At 38.1% G+C, this 24,447-nt stretch overlaps 1 protein-coding gene across 2 annotated transcripts in view; it reads left to right on the forward strand.

The window, feature by feature from the left end:
* LOC124605066 (ATP-dependent helicase brm-like) overlaps positions 1-24,447 on the forward strand; it is a 231,433-nt gene that overhangs the window by 124,066 nt on the left and 82,920 nt on the right. For both annotated transcript variants that reach the window (XM_047136532.1, XM_047136531.1), the window contains exons 13-14: positions 3,643-3,724; positions 11,746-11,903. In XM_047136532.1, coding sequence (XP_046992488.1) covers positions 3,643-3,724; positions 11,746-11,903 — 240 coding nt within the window. The remainder of the gene's footprint in view (positions 1-3,642; positions 3,725-11,745; positions 11,904-24,447) is intronic.

The following is a 24,447-nucleotide window of genomic DNA, read 5'->3' on the forward strand; positions in this document are numbered from 1 at the left end:
AGCAACAGAATTATTGAATTACTGGCAGGAGACCATTCAGATTTATGTAAGCTACGGGCCATATTACGTTCGTAAACATTGAAGCAGCTGATTACAGTAATATTTACCCTAAGTTAAATTTTATTTTGGGCATGGCATAAGCAAATGCTATAAACACAGGCACTCTGCAAGCGTTTGTGTATGTTTTAGGTTACCTTTTCATGATCTTCAGCTCAATGTAGTCTGCAAACCCCCGATATGTTAAATATTATTCTTATCTGTAGAATAACTTAATTTGTACTGAAAACCAGGGGTTGGCAATTCTGATGTTTTAATTTTTTAAGCCTTGTATTGCACCTTTAAATAGAACACATATGGGATGATAAATATCTTGTTAGAGGAGATCTGGACAATGAATAACAAGCTTCCCCCCCCCCCCCCCCCCCTGCTGTCGCCTTGGTACACACATATGTACATTATTGATATAAACTTCTGGTCATTGGTATTCCTTGACAGCATGACTGGTGTAGAAGACGCTTTGCCATCTATGACCACTTTGCTGGTCAAGATTCCAAATACGTCATCAGCGCTCTTGTAACAGTATGGAGACCAGGCAGAATACCTCATACAGATAATAAAATACACCAAAAAAGGACTTGTCCGCTAATAAATCTTCTTACATAATAATTAAAACTTTACATTGTGAATGATTATCCTGTCTAACAAAAATGCATATAATTGTACTAATAAAGCTAGTTCATTTATACTCAAAATTAGTATGAGGTTACACTAACTCTCAACGAAATTATTTATTTCCAAACTTGGGCTACAAAATATCTGGAAAAATCTCGTACCCTGATGATGCGTGTGTGCAGCTACACACACACACACACACACACACACACACACACACACACACACACACAGAGAGAGAGAGAGAGAGAGAGAGAGAGAGAGAGAGAGAGAGAAGGGGGGGGGATTTAGTGGTAAAAAATGTGGAAATCGTTCTATATGACCACAAAACAAATCTAGGAATGGATGGCATACAGAGAGCAATCTTATCAGTGTGAAGAAAAATGATATTTGTGACATATGAAATTGAAGAAGTTGTCGTACATTGGGAATTGGATTGTTGTAATGCTGATCAGTAAGTACCTGAAGTTAAAGTTTGTTCTATATCAAGTCTTCCATGACACATGGAATATTAAATGGAAAAAAGAAGAAGGTGGAATATTAAATGAATAGAGAATTGACAATGTGAACAACATAAGAGACAATGTGAACAACATGAAGTAGTGGTTATGGTGATGAGCCAATATTGACACCGCTGATGAATAAAATGAGAACCACGTATTTTTAGACGTGATACAATAGAATTTCTGCTGTGGTTGAAGCATTGTAAAACAAATGTTGTATTTACACTTTTAAAATGCTCTGAAAAGTGTTGAAATAATGTTTTAAGAAGCATAAATTTCAAAAACTTCTCCTGAAAGGTCACAGCACCAAAACTTCTTTTTTTACGAATCAAGCAGTTCCTCATCTAGTCATTCAGATTTACTTTTTTTTGTGGTTTCTGTAAATCAGCATAGTTAGATGCTAAATTACTTTAACATCACAGTAAATTTTCTTATGCAGTTTAAATTTTTCTCCATCTCTATTGACCTCAAAATTGATGGGACATTATTAAACTGTAACATTCTTCCCTTCCTAAAATGCTGGCAGATTACAGGTCATCTAAACTGTTAAGAGAATGAATGAAACTGATTGTTGCATTTCTTTGAATGTGAAGCAGTTTTACAAGATTGTTTGTCAAGGTTACATAATCAATGGGAGGCACTGCCTAGAAGTTGTTTTTGGTGATCAACTTTCCATTCCAGTTATGTAAAAGATTTTAATGGTTATTATCTTTGTGTATGATCCTTAACTCAATAGGTTCTAGTTAAAGAAGAAAAAAATATTTCTGTTGAGTTCTATGTTTTGCACAGGCTTATTCCATCCTGTTTCCGAATCTCTGCATTGTGTGAGGCTAATCTTCTCTGCTTCCTGTTGTGACCTTCAAATGCCAAAGAAAACGGGATTTGATATTTACAGAATAATTTTGTTTATTTACAGAATAATTTTGTTTTGTATAGACCCATTTCATTTTAACACGTATAATAATAACATTTTAAAAAATTTCAAAGATTGAATTGCTTGAAGAAATTGAATTAATACAAGATAATGAACTAAATTTCTAGTGTAATTAACCATTTGATGGTATATTCCTTAATCAGAAATGGAATGGAACTGATAGGCTGTTACCATGACACAATAAATTGCATTAATTGGGTTAGTGGTGCCAATCTCAGGCAACAATTGAAGGTGGTCAAACTTCTGAATTGTCCCATAAATGGTTTTGACAGTTTTGATGTTAAGAGTGTATTTCATTAAGCAATCAAGATATATATTTTTAACTCATTAATAATTCACACTAGATTCTGAAACTTTAAGGTATTTATAAAATTGGATGAAGAACACTGCTGAAAAATATTAACTTGTTGCCATTTATCATAGAAGTTATTCTTCACCATTTGCTGAAGACAGTCAGTTATTCTGAACTTCATATTGTTTATTGCCAGTGACAAAATTAGTCTTCCAAAGATAAAACCAGTCAGCTGAGTGGAATCTTGATAATAGCTTGCCAGATTGCACTAATTCCTATAGGATATTGGTGTATGTTCTCTGTTAACATTAAAGTAATCTACATTTGACGGAGGAGTTACTAACTCTTTAGGGCAATTAATTTCTTTCTCACAGTAATAAGAAATTTTTATGTATTTTTCCAACATTAATTTGTGTGAAGTGCCATTCTTGATGCCACGTCAGTATACTAGTAGGCCAGGCTCTGAAGAGAGAGGAAAATGGGAGGAATAGGGAGAAATAATCTGACTGTGTGTTCACTTAACATTAGCAGTCTGTAATCCATAATGTTTATAATTCAATCTCCTGCAAAAGTAATATGGAAAAAGAACTTTTGGTAACCTAATTTGAATTACATTGGGAAATGTACTGTTAACCGTGGTTATTCTGCCACCATATAATATACGGATTCAATCTACAAATTACTACCTTTATTTAGTGTTGTGTTTTGAGTTGTGACTGGTCTTGGAAATAATAATGTACTTCCATTCAGTATGTGTTACATAATATTGACTGTAGAAATTGACTAAGTTGAAACAATAACTTTGCAACTTATGACAGCTGTTTATTCAGTGTATATAATAATTTCGAAGATTTTTATCTAAATCCCCATCAGATATGTTGCGAGAAAGATTTAGTACACATATCTAGCACCATTCATCACAAAGATGGTCTGCAGCTCATCTCTACATATGTATCACAGTGACGTGGTAATGATGAAATGAGATGTAGTCAGGCAAGCACAAGAATTTACTTTCGATGCAACCTTTTTAAACTGAATCTGGAAGAAGATGGGGCAATCATGACTTATCATAAATTACCAGGCATCAAGTATTGATTTCTTATTGTATCAAATTGGAGATGTGTCAGTTATCATAATCATCTTCTCTCAATTATTGTGCATTGTTTACCTTATCTGTTGAAATATTTTGTGGGACAGTACCACTGACCAGTAAGTACTAAGAATTAGTTTTTGCTTTTCAGTATTGCTCACACCATAACAGAAAAGGTAACAGAACAAGCAACTATCATGGTGAATGGAAAACTGAAGGAATACCAAATAAAAGTAAGTTGTTTTTAAAAATAATTTTCTTTTCTTTTCACGTATGTAAACTAATGACAACATGAAAGTTATAGGATAGTGGCTGCAAGTTCATCTTATTAATTGTACAGACATTTAATTGGCTTCTGAATGCATAGATAATTTTACCTGCTTCCTGTGGCAGGACAATGTGAACTTAGAATGTCTGAATGGGGCACAATGTTAGGCTTCAGACAGATGGAAAATTTCCTCCCAATAGCTTTGTGCATGATAAATACTTTTAATACCTGTTTCTGGATGTGCACTGAATGTGTTAGAGAATACACTAAAGGTTATGGAGACCTTGTCAGTTGTATAACAGTTAGTATCACCATATACTAATATGGAGGTCATAACTGTGATTCCCAGTGTCCCTCTAGGATTTTCCTCCCATGTTAGGATCTGGGGTATTATCTAGTTTTGCAAGGCTAGGTGAGAAGCTGCTTGAGTAAATAAGCTATAAAATAGGATCCTAAGCTGTTAAAATAGTATCATAGTGAAATGCTTGCACTTGAGTGAGAGCCACAAGACTTTTATTTATTCTTGGATATCATCAAGTTTAAACTTAGTAATTTCTTAAAAATGACAAGCAACCAACCGCTACAGTTATCCAAAATTTTATAGGCTGTAAATTATGTTGCCAAATTTATTACTTAAGTCATAAGACTTTTTATAGTAAATATTTATTGCTTGAATCTGTTTATGCCAATAAATATAGCTTGAGGAATGTAAAGTGTCATGTTCAGTTCATTGGATGTGTGTGATATGCCATTTGATACACAGTTTCATATGCTGTTTGATAATATGTACTCCATTCATTCATTCATTCATTCATTCACATGCCCTGTTCTGTCAATCCTGCCATGAAAGAGAGCCTTCAAGCATGTTGAATAAGTTCAAGTTATATGTTAACAGGTAAAAGTAGCCGTTATGACTAGTGATAATTACTAAAAGTGATAATTACTAAAGGTGATAATTATGGTAATTACTTCTAGAGTAGAAGAAAAACAACTAGATTTAAAAAAATTTAAAAAACGGCTACTCCTTCACCTATACTGCTGAGCTGTTACTACTTCAGATCAGGCATTTTGGCTATACACAAACCACTATTAGCTGTTTATATGCTGGGAAAATCAGGAACTATCAGATACAAACACTAGAGTTAGCAGAATTAAGGTTCCTGACTCCAAGTATTCAGATTTATTGCACAAGGAGTGGTTAATGAGATATTCTTTTACTTTGTGTTTAAATATTTGATTACTTTCAGTTTCCTTATGTCCACTAGTGTCCTGTTATAGATTTTTGCCCCAGTATATAAAATTCCATTCAGAACCGCGTAGAGAGATGCGTAGTCTATATGGAAATTATTCTTACTTCTAATCTTCTGGTTGTGATACACTGAGTTCATACTTACCTACAGATGCAGTTAGGGGAGTATATGTAGTGACATGCACACTATCAGAGCAAAAATTTTCTGACACACCTATGTAATGTGGAATTAACTAGTATATGTCACAGTAGTTGGACCTGTCAGTGTGAAAGGAGGTGGGAATATTGTGTTGTCAGTAGAGAAGCAATAACATCAGACAGGAAAGCTCAGTGGCTTCGAATGTGGACTAGCCATTTGATGTCACTTTATATAAATGCATGGTGTGTGTTTTTTTGGACATGTCTGAAAGAACAGACATCACACAGAATCCGCAGCTGTGATACATTATATGTTAATTGGAGGGGAAGAAAGGAAGAGAAAGGGAGGGGATCAGTGCTGTCAGCTGTAGGACATTACACGGAATTAGCGGTGACAGGTGAAAATTTATGCTGGATCGGGCTTCAAACCTGGTATCTCCTGCTTACTAGACAGGTGCGTTAACCACTGCACCATCCAGGGGCACAGCGTTATTGCAACTGCATGGACTATCTCAGCACATCTCATGGCTGATTCACACTCCCATCGAGCACCAGCTATCCGCAGTCCCTTTCCATTTGCTCCATGTTCACTACTCTGAGACTGAATGTATTTGTGCTTCACACTCCAGAAGGCATATCCATTGCCCAGCTAGGCGAATCAATTATATGAATGTGTGGTGTCTGTTCTTTCGCACATGTCTGAAAAAACAGATACCACACATTCATATAACTGATTTGCCTAGCTGGACAATGGATTCACCTTCTTCAGTGCGGATGCACAAATATGTCCAATCTCCTTTGCGAATTGTAGAGAAGTGAACATGGAGGGAATGGACAGGAACTGCAGACAGGTGGCGCTCGATGGGTGTGGGATCAGCCATGAGGCATGCCAAGATAGTCCACACAGTTGCTCGCCGCTGATTCCACATAGTGTCCCAATGCAACTGACAGCAGTTTCCTCTCCTTTCTTCCCCTCTCCACCTTCAATTTACATATATTGATGTAAGTAACAGATCTATCAGGGACATTTCAATTCTTTTAAAGTTGCATTAGTCACCTGTTACTAATTTGGTTGTGAATTGGAAACACAAACAAAACCCAGCTAAATCATGGGCAAGTAGACTTCATGTACTGACAGACTGGGACTGTCGAGCATTGAGGATGGTTGTAAAAAAAAATCACATGAAATCAATGGGAAAAGTCACTTGTGAGTCCCAAAGTGCTAACACCAGTCCAGGTAGCATGCTGATTATGAGTAGGCAGTTAAAAAGAATTGGTTACAATGGTTGAGCAGCTCCTCACAAGAGACACCACAGAATGGTGGATGATTGGAAACAAGTGATTTGGAGTGATGAGTCACACATTGCCCTGTGGTAATCTGATGGAAGTATTTGGATTTGGTGAATGCCTGGAGAACATTGCTGCCATTATGTGCAGTGCCACCAGTGAAGTACAACACAGGTAGCGTTACAGTATGGTGGTCTTTTTCATTGTTATGTTGTGGTCCGCTAATTGCGTGTAAGAAACTGCTAAATGCAGAAGGTTATGAATATACAGGGTGTCCCAAAATAATGTGTACACTCTTTGAAACTGAACATCTCTCTAATGAAATGGATTAGAAGTAAAATTTTAGTGCTGTTAGGTGCCTCATGGTCCGACTTACGGTGGTAAATGTTCAAACTCGACTACAACTTACGAGGTACGACAATAAAGTAATGAGACTGACTTGAAAAAAAAATTTGCTTGCCATTTTAGTCAAGTTTAGTGTTGTCTCCTTCAAAGTAGTTCCCTTCTGATTGCACACACTTTTTCCAGCACTTCTGCCATTGATGGTAACATTTCTGGAACTCATCTTCTTTAATATCCTCCAAGACCCTCGTCACAGCTTTTTTGGACATCTTGTGTTGTTTAAAAATGGTGTCCCTTGACCGCCATTTTGACTCTTGGAAATAGAAAAAAGTCGCATGGAGCGATATCTGGTGAATAAGGTGGCTGTGGTAGCACTGAAATTTGTTTTGAGGTTAAAAATTGCTGTACTGACAGAGCAGTATGGGATGGTACATTATTGTGATGCAGAATCCAGTTATCAGCAATGTTGGCACGGACACGAAAAACTCTTTTACGAAGTCTTTCTAAAATTTCTTTGTAGTAATATTGGTTAACTATTTGTCCAGGAGGCACCCACTCTTTATGAACAATTCCCTTGGAATCAAAGAAGCACACAAGCATGCATTTAACTTTTGGCTTTAACATGTGAGCTTTTTTTGGTCTGGGTGATCCCTTTGAGCACCATTGTGAACATTGGCGTTTTGTCTATGGATCATACTAAAAAAAAAACAACTTTCATCACCAGTGATAACACGTATCAACAATTCTGGGTTGATTTCCGTTTGGTCTAACAGATCGGCTGCCACATTTCTCTGTGTTTCTCGCTGTTGTGGTGTGAGATTTTTAGGGACCATTTTTGCACAAATCTTTCTCATACCAAGATCTTAAGTTATTATTAGATGAACCATTTCTCGATTGATGTTCAGTTCTTCTGCAATCATTTTCATGGATAATCTCCGATCAGATTGTATGAGTTCACCCACCCAGGCCAAGTTGGCATCCATCCGTGAGGTTGATGGTCGTCCACTGCGGTTTTCATCTTCAACATTCATTCTGTCTTCACTAAACATTTTATGCCAATGAAAACTTGAGCTCTTGACATGACCTTCTGTCCAAAAGCCTTCTGAAGCTTACTGCAAGTTGTCGTCGCGTTTTCACCCAATTTAACCCAAAAAGAAATGGCATACCATTACACAATATTAGTAGGTTCCATTTCCGTGACGAGAAACACAAACACAAACACGTGTTAACTTATTACAGCACAACTCACGACTGAGCAGTTGCATCTATGTGCCGCTTGACCTAGAAGCAGCTTATAGACCAAAGTCAAAGATATTGTGCCTACGCAAGCCTGCAGGGTTGCCACATCTTGCAAAGAAAATCAGTCTCATTACTTTATTGTCACAACTTGTAAAACTGAGCGACATGCCACCTTTATTGTTTCCAATGGAATAGCATCACAGGCTTGCTCAATTTGCTTTCTAAGATCATCCAGTGTGTGTGGTCTCGCAGCGTAAACTGTGTTCTTGAGAGCACCCCACAGAAAGAAGTCTTAGAGGAGTTAAATCTGGAGATCGAGTGGGATACTCCACAATCCCTCTTCATCGTATCCATCTGGCAGGGAATGTACGATTCAGAAATGCCCTCACATCCAGGTGAAAGAGCGGTGTCGCCCCATCCTGTTGAAAGCAATATTCTGCATTTCCAAACGCAACGCTAAGACCAGGAGTTATCATTTCCAAGTATAAGTTGCCCACGACAGTCTTGTCAAAGAATTATGGCCTGATTAACCCTCTAGAAGACAAACCACATGAGATTATTCCTCTTGGTGGATTAACATGCCTTTGCTCGGTTACGTATGGATTCTTCCTGGCCCACTACATGCAATTGTGGTGATTAATTCTTCCATCAAGTTTAAACGTCACTTTATCTGACCAGAGAAATCGATCTTGGAAATGCTGCACTTCTTCACATCTGTTAATGAACCCCTCACAAAATTCTCTTCACCTATCAGGATCATCCTCTTTGAGAGCTTGGAGAAGTCTTGGAATATAAGGCATAAAGTTCTGAGACCCCAAAATTCTACGAACACTGCTTCTGCAGATCCCTGTCTCATGGGAGCATTACCTAACAGATTTCTTCGGGGATTGTGTGTATGCCTGGATTACTGCATGTTAAGTTTTTCACCTCCTTCTAAATTATTACCCACAAAAATGATATTTCTGTCTCCTTTAATAAAAGAGATATTCTGTTTCAAAGAGTGTATACATTATTTTGGGACATCCTGTATTTTACAGCATTGTAAACAGTATTAATAGAGGAAAATTTCAGAGAAGATTATTGTTTGCAACCCTCTCTTGACAACTGCTCGAGTATTTGTGGTTCGCCACCAGGTCAGATTAAAGGAAGACATTGAAGCAGTTCAGAAACAGGCTGCTAGATTTGTTACTGGTGGGTTCAGTCAACAATCAAGTATTACAGAGATGCTTTGGGAACTCAACTGAGAATCCCTCGAAGGAAGGTGATGTTCTATTTGAGAAACACTATTGAGAAAATTTAGAGAACTGTCATTTGAAACTGACTGCATAACAATTCTACTTTTGCCAGTGTACATTTCACATAAGGACCATGAAGATATATGAAACTATGGCCTGTACGATAGCACATAGACAGTCGTGTTTCCCTCGCTCCTCTTGTGGGAAGGATAGGAAAGGTAATGACTGGTAGTGATGCAAGGTATCCTCTGGTAGTACCGTACAGTGGCTTGCTGAGTATGTATGTAGATGTAGTTATTTGTATCCACATGACAGTGCATCTTGTCATAAAGCACCATTTGTGAGGCAATGGTTTGCGGATAATAAATTTACTGAAATGGACTAGCCTGCCCACAGTCTCGACCTGAATTCAATGGAACACCTTTGGAATGGTTAGATTGTTGACTTCTCTCCGGACCCCAGAGTCTCTACACCACTACCCTCTCTGGTTTTGGCTCTTGAGGAAGAATTGGCTGTCATTCCTCCACAAACATTTGCTTGTGCTTTAATGCAAAGAGTGGATGCACCCCATATTTATGCCCACTAATAGATGTAAGGGCTCTTTTTATACATAATATAAGTGTAAGAATTCCTGGTATCTGGAAAGATTTCTGCAAGATGCTCCACTATCTACACAGTTGCACATTTGTGTAAAATAAACTATTTTTTCACCATAGCTGCAATGTCCCAGAAGATTATGTCATTGGGTAGGTTTGAGTGAAAGTATGCAAAGTTTGCTAGCAACCTGGTCTGAAGGTCAACACAGTGAGAGATTTTTCTGAGTGCAAACCAGGCAGAATGAAGCTTTTTGGTTAAGATATATGCATGTTGTTGCCACATCATTTTATTACACATCTGGATATCCAGTAAATGGAACCTCATCCAGTGTATGCCCATTGATTCTGTTTCTGGTATGTGTAAGTCATTTTTATCTGTTTGGAACTGCATTGTATGGATTGTTATAAGATTAAGGGTTTAAGTGTTGGATGTAAATATCCCGTTCCATTAATCTCGTAAGTGTGCTATGCATGGTGTGGAAGTGTTAGTATCCTTTACTCATTTATTTGTGTCATTGCAAACATTACAGTTTTGGAAGAGCCCTCCAGTATCCCCAGTAATTCATTTATGCAGCCTAAGAACAGGAGCCATTTACTCTGCTTAAGAGTTCCTGGAATAGGTGTCAAATGACCTACATTTGTTATTACAAGAATGAACCTTGTGGCACATCATATTTAATGTGTTTTCTATTAAAATGTGACTCCTTCCATACAAAGGGAAGACCTTTAATGTCATACTATCTTGCATTTCCCTAGCAGAATTTCATGATGTACAATAGGCATGGACAACCTTTAGTGAACTGTGGGCCTGATTCACATACTTAATTAAATGTAGCCTCACATGCAATGTGACAGAAGTGCTCCTATCACATAAACTGAAAACTATAGCATCTGTGATGTTAATGTTTTTTTGATAACGCACCAGTATGAATGACAACCATTTACTGATATTCCGCGCCATCAAATTATGCTTCAAAATACACATTTTTGAAGCTACGTTCATTTTATGCTCACCACCTTTTGAGATGTTTGCATTTAATTGTCATGAACATTGTTTCTTTAATAAATTTAAAAGTAGTCTTTCAAGATGAATGAAAAGTAAAGTAATTTATTCTGCTCAAGAGTTCCATGAATAGGTGTCAAATGACCTACATTTGTTATTACAGGAATGAACAATAAATTACCTACAGACTTTACATATGCCACACTGTGTAACTTATTATTACTGTTTTGCAAACTTATTGTTAATTATCTATTTGATTACTTTGTATCTTTGCCATTCACTCAACTACGAGGTTCATTTATCGCATAATTGCTCTGTTAGGAAACTTTTGTTGTCAGTGGCACTTATTTAAATATGTAGTGTATCTATCTTGAATTATTTTCTTGTAGTCAGTGACATTTGACCAAGTTTATATTATTATTATTATTATTATTATTATGTTAACTTTCATGACACCGATTGCATGTACGCATGCTCAAAGGTGAAATAAAACATTTGTATTTACTTACAACGTTTTACAAGACTGTCTTATAAAGCACCACTGCAAATTTCTATTTTTCTTTTTCATTGAGAACAGATTTAGGCATTTGTGAAATACAGTATGTTGAAAAAAATCTACTTTTTGTCACTCAAATATCATGATTATATGGGTTACCAATGGGAGAGCATAACTCATTTTTCTCCAAAGTCTTCAGTCAGTCTCGTAGAGCATTAGAATCATCTCCATGAAACGAGGTACCTCTTTCATGTTCTTTTCCCATATCATAGTGTTAGACGGATATGCATTTGATGTTTTACTGTTATGCATTTATTATTAGTTCTATGAAGAATGTAACAACTCCTTAACCCGACTTCTACATGTATATGCTGATTTTCTGCACAAATTATTATTTACAGGGTCTTGAGTGGTTGGTCTCTCTCTATAACAATAATTTAAATGGAATTCTGGCAGATGAAATGGGTTTAGGCAAAACTATACAAACTATCGCATTAATAACATATCTGATGGAGAAGAAGAAAGTCAATGGTCCCTTTCTTATTATAGTACCATTGTCGTAAGTATTGTTTTATATTTTACAATAATTATTGAGTCAAAAATAGTTAAATGAATGAATGTTATTAGTAGTTCTTGAAATTTTATTGAGGAAGTGGTATAATAATTATGTTATAACAGATAAGAGCAGCCATTACCTCCATTAAACAAGTTACACATGTGAATGAATCAATAATTCGTGGGGGATTGTGTACCAACAGGTGCAACATCATATTGTAAAGACTGTGAGCAGTTTACAGTATTTTGTCACAAAAACAGCTGCATTGTTAATAGATCTACTGATACCGTGGGTGCTAGAGAAATGGGGATTGAGATTTCTTTTCAAACAGCACATGTATCAGTTTTCATGAAGTGCAAAGGAGGACAGTTTTTGTCAGCTCAAGATCTAGAATTCAGGTAAATAATAGCTTCTCAAAATGTGTATCCCTCCCATAAAAAAATGCTAGAAAAGGAGCAATAGGGCAAATTTTATTGCAGTTGTGATGAAAATTGAAGCTCTAACCCTGTTTTGCACCAGTAAAGCTGTTTATGTTACAAAAATTGTTTTTTGTTTTCCAGAGGATATCATAATTATTCTGATATCATGTTTGAAGCTCTAAAAATACTTAAAAATATGATTAAACTTCAGTTGCCTGACAGCCAGGCAATAGACAATGTGCTTTTTCATCACTGTATGCAACTGAATGTGGTAGTACATTACAGTGGAGATTCTGATTAATTTATTACTCCTGAAGCAGACCTCACACCGTAAGAATCCGTGTGGTATGGATTTGCACTAAAGAAATTTTTTGAAGTGTTGTGCTTTTCCAAAAATGATATAAACATTTTCATGCAAGTGTACATATCAGAAGCTGAATAGGAATTCTGCAGATGAGATACTGAGATGTCTGCAGAGCACTGTGATGAATGTGTTAACTAGTTTGTATATCATATTTTTAAAACAAAACTTTTTCTGGCTGTTTTACTTTGTTAATAAAAGATTATTCATACTTCTCCAATAGAACACGGCTGTTTCCTGTGTGTGTATACAGGAAATCCTGTCACTGGATTTGCACTGATTGTTACTTGCATGTATTGTCTGTTTATAAATTCCTATGTGCATACTGATTCTTGTTGCTTGTTTATTTGTTAATAATATGATACTGTTTTCAAAACTTTGTGAGTCATGATGTGAACAAGACTGTGGAAAGAAAAGAAGCCTGTTGTGTTCGACAGATCTCAGTTGTGTCAGAAATAAATGAAATTGGTATGATCTTCACAGAAGCTCTTCTTTGGAACTTAATAAAAATGGCAAGAAGGAATACAGTATTGTCTCAAGACTAGGACAGGCCAATTGGAATCTAAAGGACGGGCCAACTGGAATATAAACCTCAAAAGAGTGGTTGGTCTGTGTCACTGCTGTTCCAAAACTCCATTACTATAGTTTAAATTCATTGTGCTAATATTGTGCTGCTTATATTTCATTGTATAATTCTGTTGTCATGTTCACATTTTTAACTTTTGAACCAAGATTTAGCTTCAAAGTTTGTGAGTTAAAGTAGTCGTACTGGTTGCTTATCTCATCCTTAAAATGTTTGTTACTGACTGCAAATGACTTGCACCTTTAAGTCGGACAGAACATGATAGTTTACCGGCAACTATCTTCTTTTGCAGATTACTATTTTGTCCCCTTGTTGTGAAGGTTTGTGCTACCTACTGGTATTAATGTTGATGATGGTATGACATGAATGGAAATCATGTCATTCATTTTAATAAGATTCATTTTGTATTTTTTTAATGGTCAGATAAAAAATAAATGGAGTGAAAATAAAGATCTTAGTCATCAACAAAGTATGAAACAATTACTCTGTAAAAGTACCTCAGATTAGAATTTATGATTTAATTTTATTGCATATCAAGAAGATAGAATAAGTCAACAGGAAAACACATCAGTAACACTCTACAGGAACTTCTCTTGCAGCACATTTGACCCAGGAGCATCCTTTGTAGCACATAGGGCATAATACCTATTCAGCTAACCCTGTCACCACTCTGTTGGTGCCAGAAGTGCTATTGCTGCATTCGATGTGGCTCACCATTGTCGGTTGTGCTATTCCGACCATTACTGTTCTTTCCTTGCCACCGAAATTTGTCCACAGATTGGAAGGTTTCTCTCTTCTTTGACATTGTTATTGTTTTCAGTCCTAGAAGAAGAGTGCAGGAAACTTGAAGAACAATTTTCTCAGCCCTGAGAGGTCAGGAATGACTTTAGTCACAGTATCCTCAACCAAAGAAGTAGGAAAATAAAATTTGTTCTCAGTGTCACACATTCTTCATTAGTAGGCTTTCTACTTCCATGTTTGCTAATATGTGCTTGTAAATATTCAAACTGTTTCGTAACACGCATTTACAATTTAATCCCACCAATAGGATCAAAAGATGTCTCGTTAAGCTTCTTCTGTTGTATGACCAGGTGCTGACGAAGTCATTAGTAAGACTAATAACTTCATGAATCATTGTATATCAAATTGTGTATCCATGTTGCAATAAAACATAGGAACTTACGCAGAGTGTAACAAAAAGATATGGCCTAAATTTCAGGAAACATTCCTCACAAAAAAAAGGAAGAAAATGTGTTATACGGACAGGGGACTGGAAATGCTTCGGTTCTGTGTTAGAGCTCATTTTACATTTTTTATCATAATCGCATTTATCATGGAAAACACACAGAAACGACATACGCCAGCATTACATAAAATGTTTTCCTGTGTTAAATGTTCAAAAACTATCTTGTGGGGGACATTTAAGCCCACTGCCTACAATTGGGGGAGGCCAAGGAGGATGAGGACACCTCAATTGGAGGAGGAACATCTTCATTCATTTGTTGGCAACCCTAGTGTCAATGTAAGACAAATAGTTGCATCAGGTAATGTAGGCCACATGACTGGAGAGGGCTACTTGAGAACCTGCGATGTCTGTACCATGTCCAGCATGTGCAGGCACTATCAGCGACTTATTTTCCTGCCCGGGTATGGGTACACTTCAGTGAATGGTTTGTTCAACAATGTGTCAACCCTCATTTTAGTGTGCTATTCATGGTTTCAAAGTGATCAGATTTTAAGTTTTCACAATCTGCATGGACGACTTTACAGGATCCTCACAAAATTATGCAATCATGTCATCAACAAAAATTTTCTGTCAATTTCTGGGCCAGCATTGTTGATGACTTTGTTGGAGCCTCATGTTCTTCCATCCAAGCTCTACGAACAAACTTGCTGTTCTTTGTTTGAGAATACTGTACCTGTTCTGTTAGAACATGTGTCTTTATGAGTGTGGCATAACATGTACTTCACACACAATGGAGCTGCTCCTCATTTCAGTATTATTGTTCATAGCCTTTTAAATAACAGATTCTGCAACAGACTGATCGGTAGAGATGGACCAATTCCTTGATCTCCATATCTCCAAATCTAAACCCACTCAGCACTACAGGCTTTCAGTACAATAGTGGATTGATTCACATAACCTTATTAACAAAGGGCATTTTGAACACATCATTTAGGAAAATGTTTCAGACCATGCTGATGTGTTAGGGTGTACACGCTCCAAGATGAATGGGAAATCCAGGAAAAGTGTGTGAATGTCTTCATCTGAATAAGCTCATTAATTTTTTAGAATTCTGGGAATTTTTCATTGTTTTAGTTTTCAGTTAAGATTTTGTAATTTTGTCTGGTAAGAACTTATCCTTTAACAAAGAATTTTACTTGATCCTGCTACTGCAGAATAATACTGTAGCAATAAAGGATAAATGATATAACAACACCAAAATAAAACTTCCATTGCAGAGAAAATGCGCCATTTACAACAACAAAACATGGTGCACACCCAAGTATCTGCCACAAACAAAATGTGTCAAAAGTTTTAGGACAAATACTATGCAGACTGCTTTCGATGAATGTGATGTCACAACTGTTTACATTTCTAACAGGTCTCAGAAAAATGTTGTGAATGATGGTTTGAGATGCTATATTTTCAAAGTAAATACCCTTTTTTGCAAGATGAGTTAAGTTACACATGAGAATGTGCCATGAATTTCTTAAACATGGAGCATATGACTCTCCTTCGAAACTTTTAACATTTTGAGGACCAGCCACTTAGAAAAATTTCAGTTCCAGAAGACCAGTAATTTATGCCATTATTTAAAATTTTACTGGCATATTTGTGTTTGATACAGGGTGGAGCTTAGAGAGAGCTTTTGACATTGTTGACTGGAATACTCTCTTTGAAATCTGAAGGTAGCAGGGGCAAAATACAGGGAAGTGAAAGGCTATTTACAACTTGCTCAGGAACCAGATCTCAGTCATAAGAGTATTGATTGAGAAGGGTTGTGGCTTATCCCCAATGTTATTCAATCTGTACATTGAGCAAACAGTGAAAGATATCAAAGAAAAATTTGGAGAAGGAATTAGAGTTCAGGGAAAAGAAATAAAAATTTTGAGGTTTCTGATGACATTGTCATTCTGTCAGAGACAGCAAAGGACTTAGAAGAGCAGGTGAATGGTATTGACAGCGTTTTGAAAGGTGGATATAAGATGAACATCAACAAAAGCAAAACCAGGGTACTGGAATGTAGTCAGATTGAATCATGTGAAGCTGGGGGGGATTAAATCAGCAAATGAGATACTTGAAGTGGTAGATGAGTTTTCCTATTTTGGCAGTAAAATAACAGATTATGCCCAAAGTAGAGAGGGTATAAAATGTAGACTGGCAATGGCAGAAAAGCATTTCTGAAGAATAGAAATTTGTTACTATCAAGTATAGATATGAGTGCTGGGAAGTCTTTTCTAAAAGTATTGGTATGAAGTGTAGCCATGTATGATAGTGAAATATGGATGATAAACAGTTTAGACAAGAAGAGAATAGGTAAGCTTTCGTAATGTGGTGCTGCAGAAGAAAGCTGAAGATTAGATGGGAAGATCACCTGTCTAATGAGTGGAATTGAGGAGAAAAGAAATTTGTTGCATAACCTGACTAGAAGAAGGGATTGGTTGACTGGACATTACAGCAAGGTATTACCAACTTAGTATTGGTTGGAAGTCTGGGGGTAAAAATTGTAGAGGGAGACGAAGGGATGAATTCAGTAAGTGGATTCAGAAGGATGTAAGTTGCAGTAGTTATTCAGAGACGAAGAGACTTGCACAGGATACAGAAGCATGGAGAACTGCATCAAACATGTCTTCGTACTGAAGACCACAACAACAAAGGGTGGGGCAAATAAAAGTGGGCTGAATGACTGGATATGATTGGATGTATATGTATGCATGTAACCACGCCCCGTGATGCTGACACCACATGTTCGCCCACCGTGTGATCCACACTGGTTCAGAGTTGGTATGGGCTGTGTCAGTGTGAGTAGAGCAGTGCAAAGGGGACGATGGTACTCACAATGGAGCAGCAGGTGTTATTGTGAAAGTTACATGACAACAAATTTTCGTGGACATGGTGTGGACAGTTGTTTGCTGAGAAGTTTAATAGTACCTTTGTGCCAGCAAAGACTGCCATACAAAGTTTATTCCGAAAATGGCATCTGACAGGACTGTTTTGAACAAATCAAAAAAGATTCCGAAACATGCCCACGAACCAGAAAATACTGCTGCAGTTCACGAGGAAATGCTTGATAGTCCTACCAAGTCAACCTGACATCTGTCGCAAGAGACCGACATATCCCATCGATGATGTGAGCAAATACTCCACCTGGAGCTGCACATGCATCCCTACTGAGAGTCATGCATTAAAACCAGCAGATGCTCCTGAGTGCCTCCCGTTTTATGAGTGGCTGTTCACTGAGATAATAATGAACAGCTTGGACATGGATCTGTCCTTTCTGCCTGATGAAAGTTTCACTTGACTGGTTATGTCAACTCACAAGATCACAGGTTGTGGGCAGCAGAGAATCCACATTACTTCCATGAAACACCTTTGCATAATCAGAAGGTTGAGGTTTTTTGTGCAGTGTCTGCACATCACATTGTTGGTTCCATATTCTCTTACAGCCAGGCGAGCCCCTGTGCGAGCCCTAATCTCTCTTATCTTATCTTTGTGGTCTTTCCGCGAAATATAAGTAAAATTGTACTGCAGTCAGCCTCAAATGCTGGTTCTCTAAATTTCCTCAGTAGCGATTCACGAAAAGAAAGCCTCCTTTCCTCTAGAGACTCCCACCCGAGTTCCTGAAGCATTTCCGTAACACTAGCATGATGATCAAACCTACCAGTAACAAATCTAGCAGCTCGCCTCTTAATTGCTGCTATGTCTTCCCTCAATCCGACCTGATAGGGATCCCAAACGCTCGAGCAGTACTTAAGAATAGGTCGTATTAGTGTTTTATATGTGGTCTCCTTTACAGATGAACCACATCTTCCCAAAATTCTACCAATGAACTGAAGACGACTATCTGCCTTCCCCACAAGTGCCATTACATGCTTGTCCCACTTCATATCTCTCTGCAATGTTACGCCCAAATATTTAATCTACGTGACTGTGTCAAGCGCTACACTACTAATGGAGTATTCAAACATTACGGGATTCTTTTTCCTATTCATCTGCATTATTTTTACATTTATCTATATTTAGAGTTAGCTGCCATTCTTTACACCAATCACAAATCCTGTCCAAGTCATCTTGTATCCTCCTACAGTCACTCAACGACGACATGTTCCTGTACACCACAGCATCGTCAGCAAACAGCCGCACATTGCTATCCACCCTATCCAACAGATCATTTATGTTGATAGAAAACAACAGCGGACCTACCACACTTCCCTGGGGCACTCCAGATGATACCCTCACCTCTGATGAACACTCACCATCAAGGACAACGTACTGGGTTCTATTACTTAAGAAGTCTTTGAGCCACTCACATATTTGGGAACCAATCCCATATGCTCGTAGCTTAGTTAGGAGTCTGCAGTGGGGCACCGAGTCAAATGCTTTCTGTAAGTCAAGGAATATGGCATCCGTCTGATACCCTTCATCCATGGTTCGCAAGATATCATGTGAAAAAAGGGCGAGTTGCATTTTGCAGGAGCGATGCTTTCTAAAGCCATGCTGATGCATGTCTCAAGGAAATTCATTATATTTTAACTGAAAATATGTTCGAGAATACTGCAACAAACCGATGTTAAGGATATTGGTCTGTAATTTTGAGGATCCGTCCTTCTACCCTTCTTATATACAGGCGTCACCTGCGCTTTTTTCCAGTCGCTCGGGACTTTACATTGGGCAAGAGATTCGCGATAAATGCAAGCTAAGTAAGGAGCCAATGCAGTAGCGTACTCTCCGTAAAACCGAATTGGAATCCCATGAGGACCTGGCGATTTATTTATTTTCAACCCATTCAGCTGCTTCACAACCCCAATGATGTCTATCATTATGTCCTACATACGGGAATCTGTACGAGACTCAAACAGGGTATGTTTGTACGATTCTCCTGCGTGAAAGATTTCTCAAATGCTAAATTTAAAATTTCAGCTTTTGTTTTGCTGTCTTCCGTTGCCAGGCCAGACTGATCAGTGAGTGACTGGATGGAAGCCTTCGACCCGCTTACCGATTTTATGTAAGACCAGACTTTCCTTGGATTTTCAGCAAGATCTTTTGCTAAGGTATGACGGTGGTAGTGGTTGAATGCTTCGCGCATCGCTCTTTTTACAGCAGCACGAATCTCTACTAACTTTTGCCTGTCCTAATTCTCCTGATCTTTCTTGTACCGCGAGTGCAACTGTCTTTGCTTCCTGAGCATTCTCTGAATTGCGCTATTAAACCACGGTGGGTCTTTTCCGCCCGTAACTCACTTTTTTGGCACATACTTGTCCAATGCGTGATTTACAATGTGTTTAAAATTTGCCCATAATTCTTCCATGTCCATTGTACCAGAAGTAAATGAAATCGATTCATTTACTAAGTGGGATGCTAACAACTGCTTATCTGCTCTTTCTAGTAAGAATTCTCTCCTACCCTTCTTGACCGACTTTATAACTTCCGTAACCAAAGTCGTAATGACAACATCATGATCAATAATCCCTGTTTCAACACTGACACTGTCGATGATGTCTGGTCTGTTCGTGGCTACCAGATCTAAAATATTTCCATTGCGCATTGGCTGTCGATTTAGCTGCTCAATACAGTTTTTGGATAATGTGTTCAAAAGTAATTCACACGACAGCTTGTCTGTACCACCTGTAATGAATCCATAGACATCCCATTCTATACTAGGTAGGTTGAAGTTGCCTCCGACTAATATAGCATGATCCGGGCACTTCTGCGATACAGAGTGTAGACTCCCTTTGAATGATTCTAGAACTGTCACGGTGGAACCTGGTGGCCGGTAATAACACCCAACAATTAAATTTATTTCTCCTAGCCCTTTTAAACGTGTCCAGATAACTTCACAATCACACTCTACCTCGACCTCAGTAGACACAATATTTTTGTCAACTGCAATGAAGATACCACCTCCTACGATGTGTCATCTGTCTTTAAAATATACGTTCCAACCCTCATTAAAAATTTCAGAACTTTCTATCTCAGGGTTCAGCCAGGTCTCAGTCCCCAGAATAATTTGCATGCCACAGGCTTCCTGGAGGGCAGTAAATTCAGGAACTTTATTCCGAACACACTGAAAATTTACTGCTAATATCTTGATAGTTGAAGCGTCTTTACACTGAGCACGTCCTGATTTCCCTGCCTGCACGTCGACTGGTGTGTGTTCATCAGGACACCTCGCTCTACTGCCTAGCCTAAAAAACCACCATGTGCACGCCACAAGTACTCTGCTACCCAAGTAGCCGCTTCCTTTGTGTAGTGCACCCCTGACCTATCTAGGGGCGTCCTACAATTCCCCACCCAATAGCGCAAGTCTAGAAATCTGTAGCCAAGACCGTCACAGAGTCGACGAAGCCTCTGGTTGAGACCCTCCACTCGGCTCCAAACCAAAGGACCCCGATCCACTCTGGGAATGATGCTGCAAATAGAGAGCTCTGCTTGCACCCCGCGTGTGAGGCCAGCGGTCTTCACCAAATCCACCAGCCGCCTGTATGAACTGAGGATTGCCTCAGAACCCAAGTGACAGGCATCATTGGTGCTGACGTGAGCAACTACTTGCAGACGACTGCACCCTGTACGCTTGATAGCCGCAGGAAAGGCCGCCTCCACGTCTTGGATGAGGCCCCCCGGCAGTCAAACAGAGTGCACGTTGGAATTCTTTCCAGCCCTGTATGCTATTTCCTTAAGAGGCTCCATCACCTGCCTAATGTTGGAGCTCCCAATCATATATATGTATGATAAACTCTAACACTTAATTACCCCTTGCTCAAATTATGATTTCATCTTGCTCAAATTATCATTTCATCCTCTATGAATTCTTCTGTTGAATAGTAGCATTTCTCTCACAGAATCTGCTATTGCCTCATTTTTAAAATTTTTCGTTTATATTAAATCTGTTTGTGCCCATTAACTTGTATATTGTCGTCCCCATATACTGCAGAGTCTGTGCATATAATTTCAACTGGTGTGTGGGTAGTATAAAATTATTTTTATTGATTGTGTTATATGTATGTATATGTAAGAAGTAAACGAAAAGCATGGTAATTGGAGGAAAGGGGAGAAAATGCCGTATGAAAATAGGGGGAGAGAAAATAGAGCAAGTGAATAACTTCAATTACTTGGGAAGTGTAATAATGGATGGTATGTATTGCTCAACAGAAATTAGGAAAAGAATTGCAATGTCGAAAGAAGGATTCAAGAGGAAACAGAAATTACTTTGTAGTCCACTGAACAAAGATCTGACGAAAAGACTTGCCAAATGTTACATCTGGAGCATTGCACTATATGGTGCGGAGACCTGGACATTGAGGAAGGAAGATGAAAGAAGATTGGAGGCATTAGAGTTGTGGATATGGAGGAGAATGGAAAAAATGAAATGGGAAGACCGAGTTAGGAATGAGGAAGTATTAAGAAGAGTTGGAGAAGAAAGAAACATGCTGAAAGTTATCAGAAAGAGACAAGTGAACTGGATTGGACATTGTTTGAGGAGGGACTGTTTATTGAAGGAAGGAATGGTGGAGGGAAAAGGGGGAAGAGGAAAAAGAAGATATCAAATGCTGGACAATATAAAAGGAGACAAATATTCAGAAATGAAAAGACTGGCTATGGACAAACAAAAGTGGAAGAGGCTTAACCCATGACAAAGACCTGCCATAAGACAGAATACCATACCATACTACTACTACTACTACTATATGTATGGTTAAAGTGATTCTCCTCAAATAATTTTTGTCTGATGTATAGGAAAATTATAATTTCATAAATGTGTACGGAAGGAACAGTTAGGATTTGTAGTTTTCGAAATAATCTGCGACAAGACTGTTTGCTGTGCAGTACACATGTATTTGACAATTTTCTTTTCCAGTTTCAATATTTGAGATACACTACTTAAACTTCCCAAGAAAATTGTCCCATATCTGATGACAGATTCAAAATAACTATGTGAGCAATTTTTTTGTGTACTCAAAGTCAGTGGAATTTGCTAGTATTTGATAGGAATTCAGTATGTGTATTCCAGCTTAAGTTCCACAAATTTTAAATGTTTTGTTTTGAAATGTACCACATGGGTTTTTGCAATGTTCAGTTTCAAGCCATTTAACTGGAACCAGTTTTCTGAGGTATCCAGTGTGCATTGAAGGAGCTCAGAATTTTTTCTGCATCATCATCTTCAATTAAAACAGAACAATTGTCTGCAAACAAAACTGATGGGGAACTTATATTTATTGGTAAGTCATTTACACAGAACAGGAACAGGATTGAGGCACACTGTGTGATACTATCCTCCATTTAGAATAATAATTCACTGCGTATGTGGTGATACTTACCATTTGTTTTCTGTTGTTTGAGTATGATGTAGCCAATTTAGATTATTGTCCTTAATCCCTTATTTGTCTAATTTGTAGATATGCAAGTCATGGTTTATGGAGTCAGACGCTTTTGTGAGATCACAGAAGATACCTGCAACTTTACTCCTTTGATCCAATGATTTGCCTATCTTTTCAGTAAAGTTATTCACTTCATCCAGAGTGTTTTTTGCCTGGTTGATATCCAAATGGGTTACTTATATAATTTTTTACAAAAAAGTTTTTGATCTGGTTTGCAGCTACTTTCTCTTACACTTTTGGCAGTACTGTCTTCCCTCGACCCTTTCATGAACAAAGGTCTGACTTGGGCATACTTCAAAAGTCTGGAAAGCGTTCCTGTTCAAAAAACCGTTTGAATTATTTAGTTAGGGGAGGTGCTATTGTACCACACATGGTTTTAATCACTTTAGTGGGTATCCCATCCCACCCAGCAGAGTTTTTATTTTTAAATAATAATATAACATTTTTCCACATCCTTTATTGTGATTTTTTTAAATCCGTAAGATACTCAGCTTCTTGGTGGATTCCAAAGGGATCTACTTTACTCTGATATTCTGCTACATCATCATCTGTCTTTTCCACAGTTATGAAGAATTCATTTAAACACTCTGATATGTGAGCTGCTTGTACAATAAAGTTATATCTACTTTAATCTTAGATAGTTCATTGCTACTAACTCTAACACCTAACTCTGATTTGGCAACAGACCACACTGCTTTTGTTTTACTTTTATGTTGTACAATGAACTTGTTTGCCATTTGTTTGGCTGCCTTCACAACTTTTTTAAATACAGCTTTATAATGACGAACATACTCAGTAAAACATTCGTTTTTATTATATTTCAGTTCGTTGTGGGGTTTCCTCTTCCTGGCACCAGAAATTTTTATACTCTGGGTTATCCATTTGTTTGTTAGTAATTTTTTTGCATGAGTCTGAACCCCAAAACATATGTTGTTTTCTGGGTGCTTCAGTAATCACCTTGAAAGGCCATATTTTCAGGAAGACTATAATTTTTCTGATAAACATTATTGTTATAAGGTCAAGTTTAACACATATATTTCAGAACGACACAACACATATAAGTCACAGAGTAAGTTGACAAGCAAGACATGTGTACATGTTAGCATTCGAATGAGCACTGAGTCCCAGTCTAGCGGCCGCTGCTCGGCTGGCCGCTTAGGTGGCGCAGTTGCTGCATGGCTGGCAGACAGCGCCGCACGTAGAGGACGCGTGTATTTGCACGGCGGCGCTTTGAATGATCGGCGAGTCACAACACTTTTCCCCCCTTTGAAATTGTTGCACTGGTCCTGATGGAGGTGTCCTGGAGATGGCTAACGTCCATAGGCGTTGTTTGACTCGCCGTAAAGTCTCGAGGAGGAGGCTTCCTGTACGGACGGAAGTGTCCCCGATGATAACGGGTCGAGATGACAGGAGACGTAGGGGTCGAATCTGCTGGGGCCCCATGCACCAATCTGCCCGTTGCGGCAAGTCCAGTTGATATGACAGGAGACATGGGCGATGTGTCAGCGACCGTTGGAGGAGGAGGCGAGTAGATTTGCTCTGACAGAGGATGGTCATCCAGTTCCTGCATGGGCATGTCTCCTG

This window comes from Schistocerca americana, chromosome 1 (genome assembly GCF_021461395.2).
Source record: "Schistocerca americana isolate TAMUIC-IGC-003095 chromosome 1, iqSchAmer2.1, whole genome shotgun sequence".
NCBI classification, from domain to species: domain Eukaryota; kingdom Metazoa; phylum Arthropoda; class Insecta; order Orthoptera; family Acrididae; genus Schistocerca; species Schistocerca americana.